At 34.2% G+C, this 19,702-nt stretch overlaps 1 protein-coding gene across 1 annotated transcript; it reads right to left on the reverse strand.

Annotated features, from left to right (window-relative positions):
* Positions 1–5,753: 5,753 nt before the first annotated feature.
* LOC145071417 (glutamate receptor 1.4-like) lies at positions 5,754–10,034 on the reverse strand. Its single transcript, XM_079018308.1, has 5 exons — positions 9,624–10,034; positions 7,534–8,735; positions 7,133–7,433; positions 6,666–7,042; positions 5,754–6,131 (listed from the first exon to the last, which is right to left on the reverse strand). Exons 1-5 carry the CDS (start codon positions 9,919–9,921, stop codon positions 5,796–5,798), a joined length of 2,514 nt encoding a protein of 837 aa, XP_078874434.1. The 5' UTR covers positions 9,922–10,034; the 3' UTR covers positions 5,754–5,795.
* Between the last annotated feature and the right edge of the window lie 9,668 nt (positions 10,035–19,702).

The raw sequence follows: 19,702 nt of genomic DNA on the forward strand, positions 1-19,702 counted from the left end.
GGGTTCATTGATAATCAGTTTCCTAATCATATTTACAAGCTCAACAAAGCTATCTATGGCTTAAAGCAATCCCCGCATGCATGGTTTCATTGGTTAAGCTCTTTTTTGGTTACTCATGGATTCTCATGTAGTCGGGCTGACCCATCTTTATTTGTTTTTTCCCGGGATTGCTACATTCTTTACTTGTTGGTGTATGTGGATGAATTGATCCTCACTGGATCCGACACCTCCGTTATGTCTAGAATTATTGCCAAGCTTCATGCTGAGTTCCGTACTAAAGATCATAGGCGCTTGAGCTATTTCCTTGGCCTCGAGGCGACGTCACTTCCACATGGTCTCTTCCTCAGCCAGGCCAAATATGCTCATGACATTGTTTCTCGTACAGGTCTACTTGATGCTAAGCTCATGACGACTCCCCTTGCCACCAATGTCTCTCTTGTTAGTGATGGTCCCCTTTATGAGGACCCCACACGCTATCGCTCGTTGGTCGGTGCACTTCAGTATCTAACGATTACTCTATTGGACATTGCCTACGCTGTGAATCAGGTCAGCCGGTATCTTGCTGCTCCGACTGTCGCTCACTTTCAAGTTGTGAAGCGTATTATTCGTTATGTGAAGGGAACACTTACTTTTGGTCTCACTTTTTCTCGGCCCAAGTCTACCTCTATTGTGGGCTACTCTGATGCGGATTGTGCTCGTTGTCTTGATAACCGATGTTCCACTTATGGCTACTCAATATTCCGGGGGGGTAATCTTGTATCTTAGAGTGCTAAGAAACAACCGACCGTTTCTCGCTCCAGCTATGAATCTGAATATTGGGCCATGGCGAACACTGCTGCTAAGATTATTTGGATTACTTAACTTCTGCCTAAGCTTGATGCTTTGCCTTCCGGTCGGACGACCCTCCTTTATGATAATCGGAGTGCGTTCTTCCTCACCCAAAATCCTGTTGCTCACAAATGTGCCAAACATATTGAACTTGATTATCATTTTGTTTGCGAGCTCGTTACATCTAGCAAACTTATTACTATGTTCGTTCCAACCAAGCTTCAGGTTGCGGATATCTTCACCAAAAGCCTGCCTCGTTAGCAGTTTGAGCAGTTTTGTCACATGTTGCGCCTTGGTCTACCACCTGTCACTTGAGGGGGGATATTAGACTACACTTATTGAATTACATTTGTATGTCATTTTTTATTCTTTGAGGGGTTTATATGTAATTATCTCCACTATATAATGAGCATAACCCCCATGTCTTTTGATATGGAGATTCATTTACACAATAGGATAAGAGAAACAAGAGATTTGGATTCGATTTACATCACATAACAGAAGCAGATGACATCGATTACATTAACTAATTTTTCAATCTTCTTTTCTGACTTCAACTGTTACATGATGGAGAGCATATAAGGTTGTGATTGAAACAATCAACCTTGTGTGTTTGGAAAACTAGTAACCTGGTTATGGGTTTTTTTCCTCTGCCGGTCTCCGACGAGGAGAAGAGAAACGAGAAGAAAGAGCGTGACTGATAGGCTCAATCATACATCCAAAAAAAATATTGACATGCCCTTCGATAGATATACAACTCTCTCCACTATTCACAATTCTTCATGATGATGATTCGATGAAGCGAGTGGAGTATGCAGATTATGATCCTTTGTCTTATTAAATACAACAAAAATTGAACTGATCACGTGTGGAGGAAAACTAGGGGAGAAACATAGGAAAAAAGTAAAAGAGAGGAAATAGCTAGAGATCAAAGCAACGACTAGAACAAAAAACTTCAGTCAATTTCCCTGGATCTCCCTCTGGTTGGTTTAAAGACGAAATGGATGATGAATTGGGATTACTTCATCGATTTCTACTCCAGTTTGAGATCTTAATTTTGACGAAAGCAGAAACCCTCGTCTCATTTCTATCCTTCTTCATGAACCACCAATGTTGAAGAAGAAACTTATTTTGATATGGAAATTCATAGGTTTGAAGTTTTTACAGTGTTTCAAGATTGTTCGGAATTCATGCTTTTGAAGTGAGATTTCCTAGAATGGTCACAAGAGGTTGATGTTAGAGAAGAAGGGGGCAGTGATTGACTTGGTTGCAGGCACACCAGAAAATTTCAAAAAGAGAGGTGGAAGCCATAAGCCGGTGGCCGAGTAGATAGGAAAGGGAGTTGCCATATAATTTGTTATTTTATTTAGTTTGTATAAATTAAGTGGGGTTTATAGTAAAAAAACCAATTTGCTATGTTTAAGTAAATACTTTTAAAATTACGGTACATTGGTAAATAATATTCTAAAACACTAGTTTCATGTAGAAAACTCCTTTTAATCTCTTAGCAATGAAAACATTCATAATAGTCGCGTACAACATACATTCCACAGTTCCCGCTGATTCAAATGCTTAGGGAAATCAGTTACATACACATTATATGAAATCTTAGAAATCTGCGTTTCAAAGACGAAGAACGGTCATGATATCGTACATGTAGTTGTTGAGGAGCCATGACGAAATCCAACGCAAAAAGAAGAACGCAAAACAGAGGAGAAGACACTGGCGTCTAATTCTGCTGATGCCAACCAAAAAGCGCCGATCAAACACTACCAGAGACGTCAACAGAAAAAAAAATCGTGGTCATAACCCTAGCGACATTGATTCCCTTTTCAATTTTGATAAATTGAGTGATCCACTTCGAAATCTATTACCCAAGGGATAAACATGTTACACGGTAGTTAAAGAGAAGCGAGACTACGCGTAGCGAGAGAAATTGCTCCAGATGCAAGATAGAACACGGAGAGGAACGGTGGTCTGCTGGCGTTTGCACTTGTCGGAGAAGACAAACCACCGGTTTACCCAGCAGACAAAAGGAACTGGTGGTTTGCACTTGTCGGGGGCGACGGTTGCCGGTGGCCTGGCCGGGCGACATACATTGGGATCGATCGATCACGTTGAGGAGACATGATGAAGCGTTAAGCCTTTGGAGATGTCGATTAGTGATCACGTTTCGGGAATCCTTTTTTTTTTTTTGTTTATTTTAAATGGATTGGACTATTGTCTAAATGAACAAAATTTAAATGGACTGAGGGATTGGACTATTTTAAATGGATTAGAATATATAAAATATGGGTTCATAATATTTTTTTTTATAAAGATTAATTATAAGATAGGTCATTCAAAATTAATAAGGTGAAAGATAGGTCAAAATTAATAAGGTATGTCATCTTTTTTTTCATATATATCTTAGTACTAATATTAATAAAAATAGATAAGTCCTAGAACCACCTACATACAAAGTGGCTACGACCCTCTTACAAAAAAAATGTCTTTAAGTTGTGACATTTGATTACTGTTTGAAACGAAGAAACCAAAAACTTATAGTTACTCAATTTTATTTTTGGAACGAAGAAACCAAAAACTTATAGTCACTCAATCTTTGGAACAAAGAAACCAAAATGGGCAACTATCTTTGACTGGATATTTGTATAGTTACTCAATTTTATTTTTGGTTTTTTATAATAGGACTAAGAAGCTTAAAATCTATTTAATGCCATAAAACTTATATAATTCTCCTTTTTGACGTGTACGTTGCTAAGTTTTAGGCTGTAAGGTGTGGGCAACGTCCATTTCTGTTTTTGTGACACTGCACCGGAAAACGCCATGAAACCGGTAAAAGAGGGTTGTGTTTGTCCATGAAAACGCCGTCATGAGGCTAAGCAAGAAGAAAAACAGAGAGGAAGAAGAGAGGAAAACAGTTGTTGCCTTTTGTTACCATGACAACGCATTGCAACATAACACCAGAGCCAGTCCTGAGGATTCAAATGTCCAGGACAAACCGAAAAAAAGGCCCTTAGCCTTAACATGTAACGAATTAAAATACATAAAGTATTTTAAAAAAACGACGATAAACTTTATAAACATAAACAAAGCAAAATTATAGTATTTTAATGAGTAATTACATATGGTACATCTAATCGACGACCCGTGAAACTCTCCTAACATTAACATTACTAATAGCAAATAGGTTGATCAACTTTTCGTAGTCTATATTCTAAGATTTCGTTCTCTGTGGATAAGTTTAGGTTTAACTTTATTGATAATGAATTAAATGTGCGATTAAAGAAAAATAACCACAAAAGCATACAAGTCCAATACTTTTAAGTTTGAAGATAACATGAAGTTTATTAAAATAAAATAGCGATGTTTAAAAAAACTTAATTGCAATTTTAATAATATAGTTTTTAACTTTTTCTAATTAATTTAATTATTATAAAATTACAAAAAAATGTTGATGAATTAATTAATCGGATCCGTTTGAGTTTTGAGTTCGTCATTTTTAACAAAGTGTTATAAGTTTTAACTATTTCCAATTGAGAACCCATAACTTAAAGTAAAATCAATTGCTTTCATTTAAAGAGACAAATTATATTGGTTTGTTAAATCCAGTAACCTCACATTCATAGTATTTGTTGGAATGTGGGATAATACAAAAAAAAAAGTTGTCCCCATAAAAAAAATGGCCCTGTGCACAAGCCCCTATTGTCCACCCTTAGGCTATCACGAATGGATAGTGATCCACGCGTGATTTGGTGAGCTGGAGGGGCTAAGGATGCGTGAACACCGTCCCCAGCCCCGGTGGTTTGGGTGTGGCGTGGCCCTAAAGACGGACGAAGACGTGGCTTTTGATTGGCCCCTCACATTTCTACTCTTTATCTCTCTCTTCTTTTTGCACCTTCACCACCTAACCACCGGTGAACATCGCCCCCTACCCCGGTGGTTTGGGTGTGAAACTCCATCAATATCTACGCGGCATCACATATATTCCCAAACCATGCGTGACCATTCCATATAGCCTTACAACCGGCCATGAATAACCCCAAAAAACGCATGGCCGGAGCGGAGTTCCAGCATGATAACGGTGTTTTCAGCCGTTTTTCGGTGTTCACATCACAAAAACGCCCACTGGCGTTGCCCATACGATGCAACCTTAATGTTATCTTGCCGTTTATCGAAAGATGGATAAATTTTACTATAAGACCTGATATATATATATATATATATATATATATATATATATATATATATATATATATATATATATATATATATATATATATATATATATATATATATATATATAGTAGTAGTAATTGTTTGTGTTTGTAATTAATTCACTTAAGATAAATGTCCTCTTTCAATATAAGAGAAGATCTCTATAGAGTATGGTATACAATCTCAACATGCAACAACCTCAAGTCCCCAATAGTGCATCTTTTGTAGATAGTCTAAAATCGACTTGCAGATGCTTGGTGAGCATTGTGCTCACCATCAATGATGTGACATAAGCTGAAAGTTGCTGCTACCGGCAAACTTTTGGTTTAGGAGATCAAAAATTGTCATCGAATTTGGTGAATAGCCCTTTTCTCATGTCGTATAAACTACACAAAATAGTATCAAACTACATGATTATAAAGTATTAGAAAATGCATACACTTGTCATTGGCATAGATTTCATCAATAAAGTAATAACATGGTTATCATCAAATGTTTTTCTAATAACCTTAATCAATAAACTTCATATCTCACCTTTGATATATATGGTATAGCCAAGTGACTAATCTTATTAGATGGTGGGATGTTGGGGTCCTCTAAAAAACCTAACTGAATGGTGACAAATAATGTCAACAATCAGTCATTGTAACCATTTATTACTACTACAAAATTAAAATAGAAGTAAATAGTATAACAACATGGTTAGAAATGAAATGTTTGCATGAATTAAGAATTGGTTAAGTGGTTAGTCATGTTTGCACAACATTTCTATACAAAAGATGCCTTATAGTAGCCATCAAATTGCGACCAACTAGAAGTGAAATGATACTGTAGACCTCCATTTTCCCATGAAGTAGATGAAGTATAGACATCATAAGAGCTAAAGTACAAGTGATCCCACTAATAATGAAAAGACCACCAAATCTATCAAGCTTCAAGGCCTGGGGCATTGTAGAATTTCGGGAGAGAACAGATAATCGATTTCCAAACCATCTGTTTTCCACACTTTCTAGAGTTTTATCCAATCTTATTCTGGCGATTACCCTTGACACTTCTTCGACCAGTGGTGAACCTTTTTGGAAGATCTGGAGATATTTTATCAGTCAGATGTATATAATATATGATAATATAAAGCAAACTCTGTATGGTTATTAGAAATGTAAATTTTGTATTGGCATATGTTTAACTATTTATTATATATCTAAGACACTTTTTGCTATCGATGTTAGTGCCAACGTTCATTTTTAATAAATGTCAATGCCAACAACAATTATTTTTTCAATAAAATAATGTACAAATAATATGTTGTAGTTTAGAATACTATTGTCGTATTAGCAAATAAATTTCAAGGAAAATGATTACACGATATATATATATATATATATATATATATATATATATATATATATATATATATATATATATATATATATATATATATACTTATGTAATCAATGTTTCTTTAATCATAACTACAATGTATCTCACCCCAAATTCTTACAACATACATAGTAGGAAAAATAAGGAATAACCAAACTTGTCGATGCATGAATCACCCTATAAGATAGATCTGTATGCATGTAAATTAGTGCAGGTGATGAAGATGAAGGGGTACTTACAAAGGCAAAACCTGAAGTGATAGGTTCAGAAGAGACCAAAGCATAGTCACCCGGGTACTTGCTAAGAAACATCTTGATGTATGGAATTTCATCAATAATGGCATCAGCCTCACCCTCTTCTGATAGAGCATGAGCATAATCTTCATACGAGTAGTATGCCCTCTTCTGATGACCTTCAAAGTGCACGTTCCTAACCGTCACTCCTCCCATAAAAGAGCCTCCATGAAAACCCACAATTCCGCCCTTTGATGCTAATTCAAATTGCTCTACTGTCAACAGTGAAGTCAACGTTGCTGTGTAGCTCGTGATCAAGATAAGCAAAATGAGTAACCAGATAAACATTACAAATCTTGACAGATTGCTCGACAACTTCTCTCCTACAATACAAATGCAACATACCCACTCTTAGATTTTGATTAAATTCTAATTCAGAGGGTAGAGTGATCTTAGCGAGAAAGAGAGACAACTTTGAGCAAAAAAGATGGTCAACAGGATGTGCCAGAAGATTGTTCCAAGTCGATGAGCCGGTGAACATTCGGTTTCTTGATTCATACTTTCAATAGCCCAAACAACGAAGCCAGTTACAATAAGAGAAGCCATAGCAGCTAGCCATAGACCAATATCAAGAGGCTTCAAGAAAAACCATAAGTCTTGTTTCTTGATTCTTACTAATGTTCCTACACCCAAATCCGTGTAAGTCGCTGTAAAGTCAACATACTCAGATCTGTTCGCCAAGATTGTTGAATCACCCACAACTGCATCAATTTCCTGTCCGGAAGCAAAGCCATACATATACTACAAAAATTGGATGTCTCTCTAAGTAAATCAATTGTATAATGCTAAATTCCAAGTAAAAAACAAAATATACCTCAGCATAGACCTTCTGTACGAGGTCATCATACGTGGCATTCTCAAATGAAATGAATACGTAGGGCACTTCATATGGTAACAAACCAATGCATGTCTTGAATACATCTACGGAGAACCCAACAGCAGTTGTAACATTTTTCTCAGCATCAAAACCTACATCAATGAAGTTCTTAAAGTTTCTTATCTTCAGAACACCAATTTTTAACCTTTTATTCGGAGCTGTACTTAACATCCGACGTTTTGGAGCAGTTGTAGCTTCCGTACTTAAACTAGAATAGAGATGAATGTTGCTCCTGATTCCTTGTGAATGTGTCCAATATCCTACTCTCTTCTCACCATAGTCGATGGCATTCATAATCTCATATCCATTGGATCTTCTTTTTCTTTCGCTGAGATCAAACTCACCACTTATACCCTTAAATCTTGTTTTCAAAACCTCATGTAAGAGCAAAAGTCCATTTTGTGGGACCCCAACTTTCTCAACGGACAACGCAAGTGCCCAAATGGTGTCATATGCCCATATGGCAGAAACAGGAACTTCTTTTGTTACCAAGGTAGGGTACTTCTTGTAAAAGAAATTATGCCATCTTGATGTTAAGTTATACAGTCTGCTGGATGGGGGAACATAAGATCTAAAACCTATCGCCCCTTGTAATGACTCAATAACTTCAAAGTTTGTTGATCGAAAGAGGTCAACTGTCTTTTCAGTTAAAACCCACCCATATTCTTCGCTAACCATTTGTAAACTTTTTGCTTTTAGGAAAAGTTTAGATGCTAATGAAGGTGACATATGTACAATAATTATAGCTGTGTGAAAAGTCATGAACTTTTTCAACTCATTAGCGATGTCATCAAGAGTGGCTGACGCTGAAATGGCACTTCTATAACTTATCTGGATGTTTTTATCTTGGAATGACTCAGCTAAATATGGTAATATCTCCCTCCCATCATCATTGTCTTCATGAACAAAGATAACATTCCTCCATTTATGTGATTCCACAAGGGCAGCAATGCTTTTGGCCACACTGGATTCGTCTTCTTTGATTTGGAACATGTAATGGTAATCCATTGAGGACGAACCAGCAAAAGAAAATATAAGAACTTTAGCTTTATTAGCAAACACTGATAATAGCTTCGACTGAAGATGCGTTTCTGGGCCTATGATGGCTTGCACCTTCACGTTTTTGAGAAGCTCATCTACTGCTCAAGCAAGCATAAAAAAACAAATTTGAAGACAAATTAGTTATCTGAATATATAAACTATTTCAAAATAAGAGTCGAAGGAAAGGGAAAATGCATAAAAACACAACCTATTATGTATTTATATATACGTACGAAAAAAACCCTATATTATTTAAAAAAGACATTATTTTTTACCCATCTAATTAATTTATCCAAATTGTCGGTAAAAACCTGTTAATTAATCGGATTCATTTAAGTGATCTGGTAATTAAATGTGAAGTTGGGGATGACATCCTTTAGCCTCTTACAAATGATGATGTAAAATGAGTGGCTGATCTAGAAATAAAATCAAGTGGGGTCCACACTAAAAAAAAATTTCAAGTTTTCAACACACTAACAAAAATTATTAAATCCTAAAAAAATCTAATAAATACAAACAATTATAAAATTATAAAATCCTAAAAGAATCTAAACAGTTAAAGGGAGAATCTTTGTTCTAGAAGTATCAATTGAACGGAAATAAGGTTTATGAAGCTTGAAATGTATTGAAATAGATTTTTGATTTTAATCCATATTTTTGTCCATGTAGTATTAGTGGTGAGAGTCAAGTGGGGCCATGCATCCCACTAGCTTGGTTGCATGTAGATCTGCCGCTGGGTAAAACTCGATCATTAGCCATATTATCAGCCACATAATATTCATAACGAGTTTTAGCTCTTGATAGATTATAAGATGGTGACACGGATTAATATGTTTTTTACCAGAAATTTGGATAAGTCGACTGGTAATAAATAACGTGCATTTTATGAACAAGAAATTAATATGATTTTTTTTTTCACATATAGTATGGTAGGTTGTACTTTTTCTATATATTTGCCCTTCAAGAAAATAAATAAGTGAGCGTACCAGCTGACATAGCGTTTACCAGATCTCCTTTGGAGTCCCTAGTGTGAACAAGTATCCTTGTTTTGTAACTGTGATTTAGAGCATAAAAGTCAGATATGGCCATGGTAATGCACCTGTGAATGGACATCCCTATCCATGACTCCATATCTAGAATAATCCCCATGTCTATTGACATATCTCCATTTATTTTGATGTTTTTGCTTTCTGATGGAAGTACGTGTGCACCTAATTCATGGTTTAAACAGCAAAAGAGTATTAGAAGGGAAAGGCTGATCTTCTTCTGCTCAACCATCACCATCTTTGCAGATATGTGCTTCTTCCGAACTACTTGTACTCAGCTATATTATATGCATATAACGTGCATGAACCATAAACTATACTAATAAAGTATTACAACTGACAATAGCATTGATCTTGCACTTGATTTCTTTATGAACGGGTGATAATTAGTTGACAATGATATATCAGAACCTGAAAATTGAATCTTGAAGGAGTCAAGCCAATCTCTAGGTCCCAGCAAATATTAGGCTTTCTTTGGATCAGATACGTCCAAATGTTAATATCTAAAATCACATGGATAGGAAAAGAAAAAATTAATACCAAAAGTATAAAGCTTAAGAAATTACCTAAAATTTTAGTGAAATTAAGTTACCTCGTACCTTTTATTCCTACAATTATTCGTATCCATTAAAATTATAACAAATCAATATTTAATTTAATTTTATTTGATATATTGCTAATATAGCTTTAATAAGTTAGTTAAAAAAATATAAAATGATGACCCTTGTTATAGTTTTATTGGGTAAGAACATTTATAGATATAAAAAATAGAAAACAATTTAATTTCTTAGAATTTTATTACAAGGATTAGTTATCCGTTTATCATGATAATTTTTCTACATGAGCTAGGAATTGGCGATATTAATTAGAAGTCTAGATACTCCACTTTTTTATTTACCATCCTAATGCTTCATCAATGGATTTTCATTTCAGGTCAGAAACTTTCAAATTCGATCACATGTCATGAATTGAAATATACTCCATCGCGTCATTTAATGGTTACAAATACTTCACATAATATTACAAAATTGTCATATGTCGACAAACTACCGGGAAATTACATGGATATGGATCTTCATTGCTTGATGAATAATTTTTTGGCAGTTGACTTGGAACCTCAGTTATTTGACTTGGTCTAAAAAAATAATTGACCCACTCAAATCATCGTAATTCCATTTTCTCTTTTTTTTGGCTGGTCACAAACTTAGTAGCTACTAGAAAACTAATCCGACGTATCCATGGTTATTTCGTTTCCACAAAATACCGTCCAAAAAGGGCTAAAATAGTGGCAGAAAAGTTTTCCACTACCTAAGAATAGCTGGTACTAGATAAACGAGTTGTTTTAGACCAAAATAGAATTATTGTTATCGAAAAAAGTGAGTTTCTTACCAAAATAGAGTTATTGTTATTGAAAAAAGTGTTTACCGATTTAGTACAGTTTTAAAAATATTACCTAGGATATATATATATATATATATATATATATATATATATATATATATATATATATATATATATATATATATATATATATATATAGAGAGAGAGAGAGAGAGAGAGAGAGAGAGATAGGTTCAAATGTTTTTGACATCTATTGTGTGCATAAATATACCAATAGGAATTCAGGAAAAAATTAATTCTTAAATAATCAAGATAAGGCTAGATATGTAATTTTACATATAAATTAAATAATAACCAAAATTAAATCCCTTGATTCATGGATTAAATCCCTTAAATTAGACCATCGATTCTCCATTTTCTCTAAAAATCATCGTTTACACCGCCGGACTCTCTGGATTAGTAGCAGCAAGGCAACTGATTTTTCTAGGGTTTAAAGTCGTGGTCTTCGGTTGATCGTCCTAGAAGCAGAAATTAAAACGAAACTAAGGAGCTGTTCAAATCGGTTCACTTCATCTTCAAGTTCTCCATCGTCATCTTCAGTTGATCGTCCCAGAAGTCATGGAAGAACTGTTCTCCCTTCATCATCGCTTTTGATGCTTAATTCCCCATCTTCTCAGGCAATAACAGTCTGTAATGGTAATCATATGTAATCAATCTTCCTTCTTTTTTTTTTTTAAGCTTTTGGGCTTTTTATGAAGTTGAATCTACGAAGCACATGAACGAGTGTTTGGTAATGGTTGTTAACTACTCATGTAGTGACAAAGAACATGGTTTGGCATGCGGAATTAAAGCTTGCACAATTGAACATGGTGATTTGGGTGTTTAAGAGATATATTGAATGTATATGGTGTTACAAAAAAGGACTAGATCTAGACTACATAATTAACACACACTTACACACTCACTTCTACATCTCTCAAGCACACCTCTACAAGTGGTATGAACCCACTATTTATAGAGGTGTTTACATGTCTCTCTCTCACTCTATAACAAATGGGTCTAAAGGCTAATACTCCACATGCAAGTGGATTTTACAAAAGTCAAACATTTACAAAGTCATGAATGAATAACTTTGCAACCCCAACATTCTCCCCCTCAAAGTTAGGAATGAATGACCCACTTCAAATCTTCCAAAATCAAGCACTACACGGTTCGAGCCTCAAAGGTGACACATGTCGAAACGAACTTCAATCTTCAATTCTTCCATGACTCTTCAATTTGGGCTCTAGGATGTGAGACCATACAAACTGAGCAGCAACGAATGATTAACTTCAAATAATCACCCCAAAGTTGCGCATAAAAACACACCCCGAAAATCTTCAATAAACCAAACCCATTTCGAATACATCACTTCCGAACTTCCAATTGCATCATCTCGTGAGCTTTAAAACTTCAAGATCACTTCGGTCTTCAAATCCGCGTAATATGAAAAATTCAAGTTCGAATTTCCATATAAAACTTCTCCCCCTTTTTATAATCGAAATTTGATTATAAAACTCCAAGGAAAAAGAACGTGCTCTATTCGGAATTTTTCATGTTAAAACTCCCCCTTAACATGTGACATAAACTTTATGCTTCAATCCGGAAAATCCAAAAAAATATTGAATTTTTAGCTTCGTTCACGGATCGCCTTTGACAAAATTTCTCAAAAATGGGTAGAAATCGTCAATTTCAAAATTCGGCAGTGACCTGTTGCGCCAAAAACAGCCAAATATGCGAAACACACTCCCATTTGCGAAACTGGGTAGAATGTGTAAATTCGCACAAACTGCAGGGACCAGATTTGAAAATTCTGCAATTTCAGCATTTTATGACCCCATTTACGAAGTTGGGTATAAACTGTCAAAAATGCGAAACTACAGGTACGCTTTTTGACAATTTCTGCATGTTCTTCAAACTTGCGAAGTTGGGCAACTTGTGTTATTTCTTGAAAAGAGCAGGGACCAAATGCGAAACTCTTGGCTTTCTTCTTCATTGAACTGGTAATAACAGGCTTCGCATTTTCATTCCCATACCCTTTGCATCCCTTCGCATGTTTCACTCACCAAAATGCGAATCATAACGAGATGAATTCGCATTTTGATTCGAATACAAAACTCCAAATGCGAATTAAACACCAGATGCACACTGCAGTCACACAAATGCGAATCCTTATCTCTTTTACCAAACGCGAACATTAGTTTTGAAACCAGATGCGAACAGAAATTGATTTTATATGTGAATCCCAGTGAACAACAGAATCAATTTATAAATGCGAACCAAATTTTCCATTCCAGATGCGAAATCATTTTTGAAACCCAGATGCGAACACAAATTGATTTCATATGTGAATTGTTCTTGACCTCAAATGCGAATATCACCCATATGCGAATGAACATTTTTCTGACTTCCAATTTGCGAATTGATTCGACCATATGTTCATCAATGGATCCATGTTTCCATCAATTCCAAACCTTCCAAGAACGAATCCAAACACCAATATTATCAATATCGCATCCCAGTTCAAAACAAAACCAAAACCATCCGATTCCTAACTCCAACTCAAGCCATCGATTCCAAACAATTACAAATGAAATCAATAGAGTCGACTTATCAGCCTTTCCAGTTCGCTCCTGTTCGTCTTCCAAAATCATCAAGAACAAGAACATCGACCTCAATAATCAAGCTTTTCTTTCTAAGTCGGGAATGCGAACTCGATTCTTGCTTGCAATCATCGCCTTAAATTTGACTCATCGATTCCCAACATTCACAATCGATTCACTCAAACAGATTTTGACTATTATCATATCAATTTTGACTTTTGAAGGTTTGATCTTTCATTCGCGATTGTCGACAAACAATAAAACCGATTATCTCAATTCGATTTTTGTATCAAAATGAGATTACTTCACTGTTCTTCATATATTCTTCACAAACATTTGACATTTCTTGATTAATTTCATCATGATTAATGAATCATTTACCGGTTTTTGAGTCAAAAACCGATATCATCATACAACAAATTTACTGAAATCGATTTCAAAATTCAGGTTAACAATCAACAACAAATGATGATTAGAGATGAAAGAAAGAAATCGAGAATCAAGAACAAAAACGCAACAGATGAATCGGCTTGGATTATAGATGTACAACCCTTATATGCACAGGATGAAGAACCATGAATCAGCGAATCATATAGCTGATTTTAATAAACTTTTGGGCTCTTTGTTTTAAGATATTGGATCGAAAACGAGTTTGGGCTCAGTATTAGGATATGAACAGTAATTGATTTCCATTTTGGGCTCTTCAAGAATTGATTGATTATTTGGGTTACTTGATGAACAGTATCCATTTATGAAATGAATTACAATGAATTTGGACAAGTTCTTGATTCAAACGAATACATGCAATTTGAAACTCGAATCAAATAAACGAATATAAAATTGGATCGAGACTTGATCAACAAAAATTTATTGGATCACAACAAATGGGTTTTTCAACAAAAATTTAGATCCAACGAGTCAAATGATCACAAATCAAAAACGTTACGCACGAATCAAATATTACGAGAGATCATAGAGAGAGAGACTCACCAAAATTGTTCAAGTTGCGACAAAAATTGCCAAACCGAGAATCGTTCTTCAAAAATCACCTTAATCTTGAAGACCCGCTCTGATACCAATTGTAGTGACAAAGAACATGGTTTGGCATGCGCAATTAAAGCTTGCACAATTGAACATGGTGATTTGGGTGTTTAAGAGATATATTGAATGTATATGGTGTTACAAAAAAGGACTAGATCTAGACTACATAATTAACACACACTTACACACTCACTTCTACATCTCTCAAGCACACCTCTACAAGTGGTATGAACCCACTATTTATAGAGGTGTTTACATGTCTCTCTCTCACTCTATAACAAATGGGTCTAAAGGCTAATACTCCACATGCAAGTGGGTTTTACAAAAGTCAAACATTTACAAAGTCATGAATGAATAACTTTGCAACCCAACAACTCAGAATTCGTACAAGTTACAACTAATTGATTCTTGATATGAGTTATGACTACGATGATTTAAATAAAGATTTGTGCATCTGATTTGCCCGCCAAATGTTTGTTAAAATGCTTGAATCAAATATTTCAGCCAATTTTTTTTTTAATATTTGAGCTATCATATCTCTCTCATACTAGCTTGGAATGATATGAAATTTGTTTCTGCATATTCTCGTTTGTGTTAGCTCCAAGTTAGATTCAGAAGTCATTTAAATTTGATTAATATTGGTTTAGTTATAGTCCTTCGAACATGCAATGTTACAGCTGTATTTTTAGCACTCTTTGTTCAGAAACATTTGTGATCTTTGAACTGTCATATTTACCACATTCTAACTTGTAATAAGTTGACCTTTTTCCAAAGTATTGTCCTCTTTGTTAGCTACAATGTAGTCATTGTAATTAGATTAAGTCGATAATTTGGATCAGATGACTCAGGGAATACTTGATCAAGTGACTCGAGTACATTCTGTTAGAATAAATTAAAAGTCTTTAATGTCTAACACATTCTGTTAGAATTATAGTTTTATTCTGTTAGAATATACTGAAAGTTATTCTATTTTAAAGTTGATTATGTTTTTTTTTGGATTTAGGCTTTGAAGGGGCTACCATTGATGTGGAAAATGAAGAAAACATGGAGAACGGGAGTATTCTAGTAGAATGCTGTTATTTTTTAATAATGTTATTCATTTTTGTTGATATTCTTTTAGAATATTTATAATATATTAAAATGTATAAGACTTTTAGTCTGTAAAAATATGTATGAATTTGTATTTAAGTTCGGATGTATAAGAATATATTAGAATGTTTGTTATTTTTCAACATATGATTCAAGAATTTTGTTTTTCATCAATAATATTCTATTAGAATAAAATTCTGAAAGAGTATCATTCTAACAAAAAATATTCTGGTAGAATAAATCGGTAAAATTTAAATTGAATTAATTAAAAAATTCAGATTTTTTTTTTTAAATTAGGAGAATTAATCATCCCTAAAAATCCGAAGATTTCCTTTTATAAATGTAGTTATTTGTCCAAAATACCCTTTTGCTAAAAATTGTGTGATTATATGGTACATGTTACCCCATTGTAATATCATACACTCTCAAATCATGTCCATCGATTAATTTTAGCCGTTAGTCCAGATCTGTGCATTCTGGCACACAATACTTAGTAAAAACAAAATAACATAGCCCTATATATATATATATATATATTTTTTTTTTAAATATTAATTTTTTTTATTTTAGCTTTTTACTGTCTTTTTTAAATATCAGTTTTTTATTACAAATTTGTTACTATTTTTGAACAATATGTTTAACATAGATACTTTGACGTTATTTATACAAATTGTAAAAACCATTTTGAATATAAAAATTTAACAATCTTAAATTAAACTAAAATTATACATATAATGTTTTTTAATGTGCAAAAACTCAAATATTATACATACAATGTTTTTTAAGGTAAAAAACTCTATTGTTCGTTACAAAAAAAATATCACTATTAACTTGAACTTGAACTTGTAGAAAATACTTACCTACAAAAAAGAAAGAAAATATAGAAATAAGAGAATAGCCACAACAATGATGTAACGTTCCATTTTCACAACAAAAAAATTTCATTTTATTAAGATATAACTTCCCAATTATAAATTAATTATTAAGAAAACTGTTTATTCTAAAATACATTTACTGAATATCAGAGTAATATAAGAAACGCGAAATCATTATTCTGCTGACGAGTGTGTACGGTCCCACCTCTGCTTTCTAACGATCACCGATAAAACTTGAAAACATAAATAATTGGGTATGCACAAAATTTAATAAGTTCCCCCAAAATACAACATACGATAAGCATATAGACAACATGCATACATGAGTCTTCGGCATGACTGGACCGCCTCGCAGGCCTACAAACTATCTAAACCGCTCTTAGAGCCTTCAACATGAGTAGACCGCCTCACTAGGCGTTCGGCCTATCTGGACCGCTCTCTGAGCCTTCGGCCTGACTGGACCGCCCCGCAGGCCTTCGGTTTATCCGGACCACCCTGGGTGTCTTGGCCTTCAACATAAAGCAGGATCGCCTCAACCCACTACAACCATATGTCGACATATAAACAGTCAATGATCAAGTAGGTACATAATACATGAAAACATCAATCATACAGCTCACTATCGTCTGCTAGTCCTCTCACATCATACTGTATTGCTACCAACTAAACTCCATGAAATGCATAACCATAAGTAACCAGAGGTGAGATAACCACTCGAACAGATGATCCTATTCTAGAGCTACGACCAAACAAAGAAAACATGACTAAGTTTATGAAATTGGCATGAAAGGTCCCGTAAGGTTTTATTCTTTTTAAAGAATTGTCCCTAACCTAATTCCTTAAACATAACAAGTTTCCAAAATGACACAATAAGACTTCGAACTTTTATATTAGTTATTTTTAATAAATCGATTTAGTTTAATTATTATGATTATTATTGTTTAACCCCTTTACATCTATATTGCCTTTTAATTAATTAAGTAATTTTTAAAAATTTCAAAATTTTGTCTTTAATTATATAATTATCTGTTATTATTCATTAACCTCATTTCAAAATAAGTAAATGGAAACAGGCATTACATAAGTTGTGCATTGGTAGGATTTATTCGATTTATCTAAGATTAGGATATTTCTTTAAGTTGGGAAGATTTTATGGTTGGGTTGCTTATTGATGTGGGATTGTAATCACAAGTTGGAACTCTTGGGGTCTTGTCATTATGGATTGTAGTCACATGTTGGAGCTTTTGAGTGTTGTTTGAAGAATTCAAATTCTCTAATGCTTTGTAATATCATGCGTGGTTGTTCAGAACTAGATGGTGGAGGTATTAGGTTGGCTTGAAATTTGAATGGTTATGAACTCATCAGGGTTTAGTCAAGTCCAAGTGGGGGATAATCGCTCAGTTTAGATGGAAATATACTCATCGACGAGTTAGTATTTATGAGAACTTCGATTCTCGTTTAAATTATTTTGGCTAACAATCAAATGATTTTCATTTCAATTTCTGTGTTGCAACTGTATAGAAATTTTGAAAAATCATAACTTCCTCGTGCGAAGTCAGATTTAGGTGTTCTTTAATTCCTCAAGATCCTCATGACGACTACTACAACTTTTATCAAGGCTATTTATCCTAAATAACATTTTATTTTTAATGCTTAATTTAGCCCTATTTATTAACTTTTAAAATACTTTTTTTACATAGATATTATATGCACATAATATTTATCCAGTTTCCAAGTACATAATGTACAGACACACATATTCAAATAATTCTCTTTCATTTATTCGTAAAAGTTTATAATCGTCGACCAACGTACATACATCTTTTATAACTAATGTCTAGCAAGAAACACAGACGTTACATATACTGGGGAACTCACTAAGCTTTATGCTTACAATTATGGATGTGACATCCCCAATTTCACGGCCAGAAAATACCGATTTGTTTATGCTTTGTTTTTAAAATCAAAGTAATCTTTTAAAGAAAATGGTTGCGGAATTTGTTCTCAAAACAAGATATGATAATAACTTATCAAAACATTTCTCAAAGAGAATGTATTTTCATTTAATAATAAAACCTCGGGATGTCGTGTTCCGATACAGACATATAAGCATAAACAGAACTTACATTCAATTACACTAATGATTTATATCTCCTTTAAATCTCTCTGTGAAATATGTCTTTGTATCGATACCTGTGATACAAAGAAAACTGAGCGGGTCAGGCTTGGGAGCCTGGTGAGCATATAGGGTTTTCATCCCACAATGTTATATCATATATTTATAAATATAGAACATTCAAACTTGTACAATTTCACCATATAAATGCAACTCTTATCCCACCTCATCGATCCTCACAACGACACGATCTAAACTCTCGTATCTAAAATTTTCCTCTTTACCTGATCCCTACTCACGGATCTAAAACTAACCTTTTCACCTAATCCTTACTCATGGATCTAAAGCTACCTGATCCGTACTCACGGATCTAAAACTAACCTCCAGATCTGATCCATACTCCCGGATCAATAATTGTACCCAATCCATACTCCCGAAATAGGGACAATTAACTCTACCTTAATCCTGATCTGATCCATACTCCCGGATCAATAACTGTGCCCAATCCATACTCCCGGACTAGGAACAATTAACTTAGTTTTAATCCATACTCCCGGACTAATAACAAGTTTTTATCTCTTTACCTGATCCATACTCCCGGATCTAAAACTAACATCTTGGTCTAATCCATACTCACAGATCTAAAACTAGCCTCTTGATCTGATCCCGACTCACGGATCTAAAACTAACCTCTTGATCTGATCCATACTCACAGATCTCATCTACCCATGTACTACCCAACATATTTGTAGTTATAAAATACATATACACTTTAACTCATTAAAACCTATATAGTTCATCCATTCCACCAACATCTCAAATAAACAACAATATATAAACACATAACACGTATTTCATAGAAAATACTTCATACTTATGTGTTAAAAGAAAGTAACTATACACTCACTTGATTAG

This window comes from Lactuca serriola, chromosome 8, assembly GCF_051521515.1.
Source record: "Lactuca serriola cultivar US96UC23 chromosome 8, Lser_US96UC23_V15, whole genome shotgun sequence".
In the NCBI taxonomy this organism is placed as follows: Eukaryota; Viridiplantae; Streptophyta; class Magnoliopsida; order Asterales; family Asteraceae; genus Lactuca; species Lactuca serriola.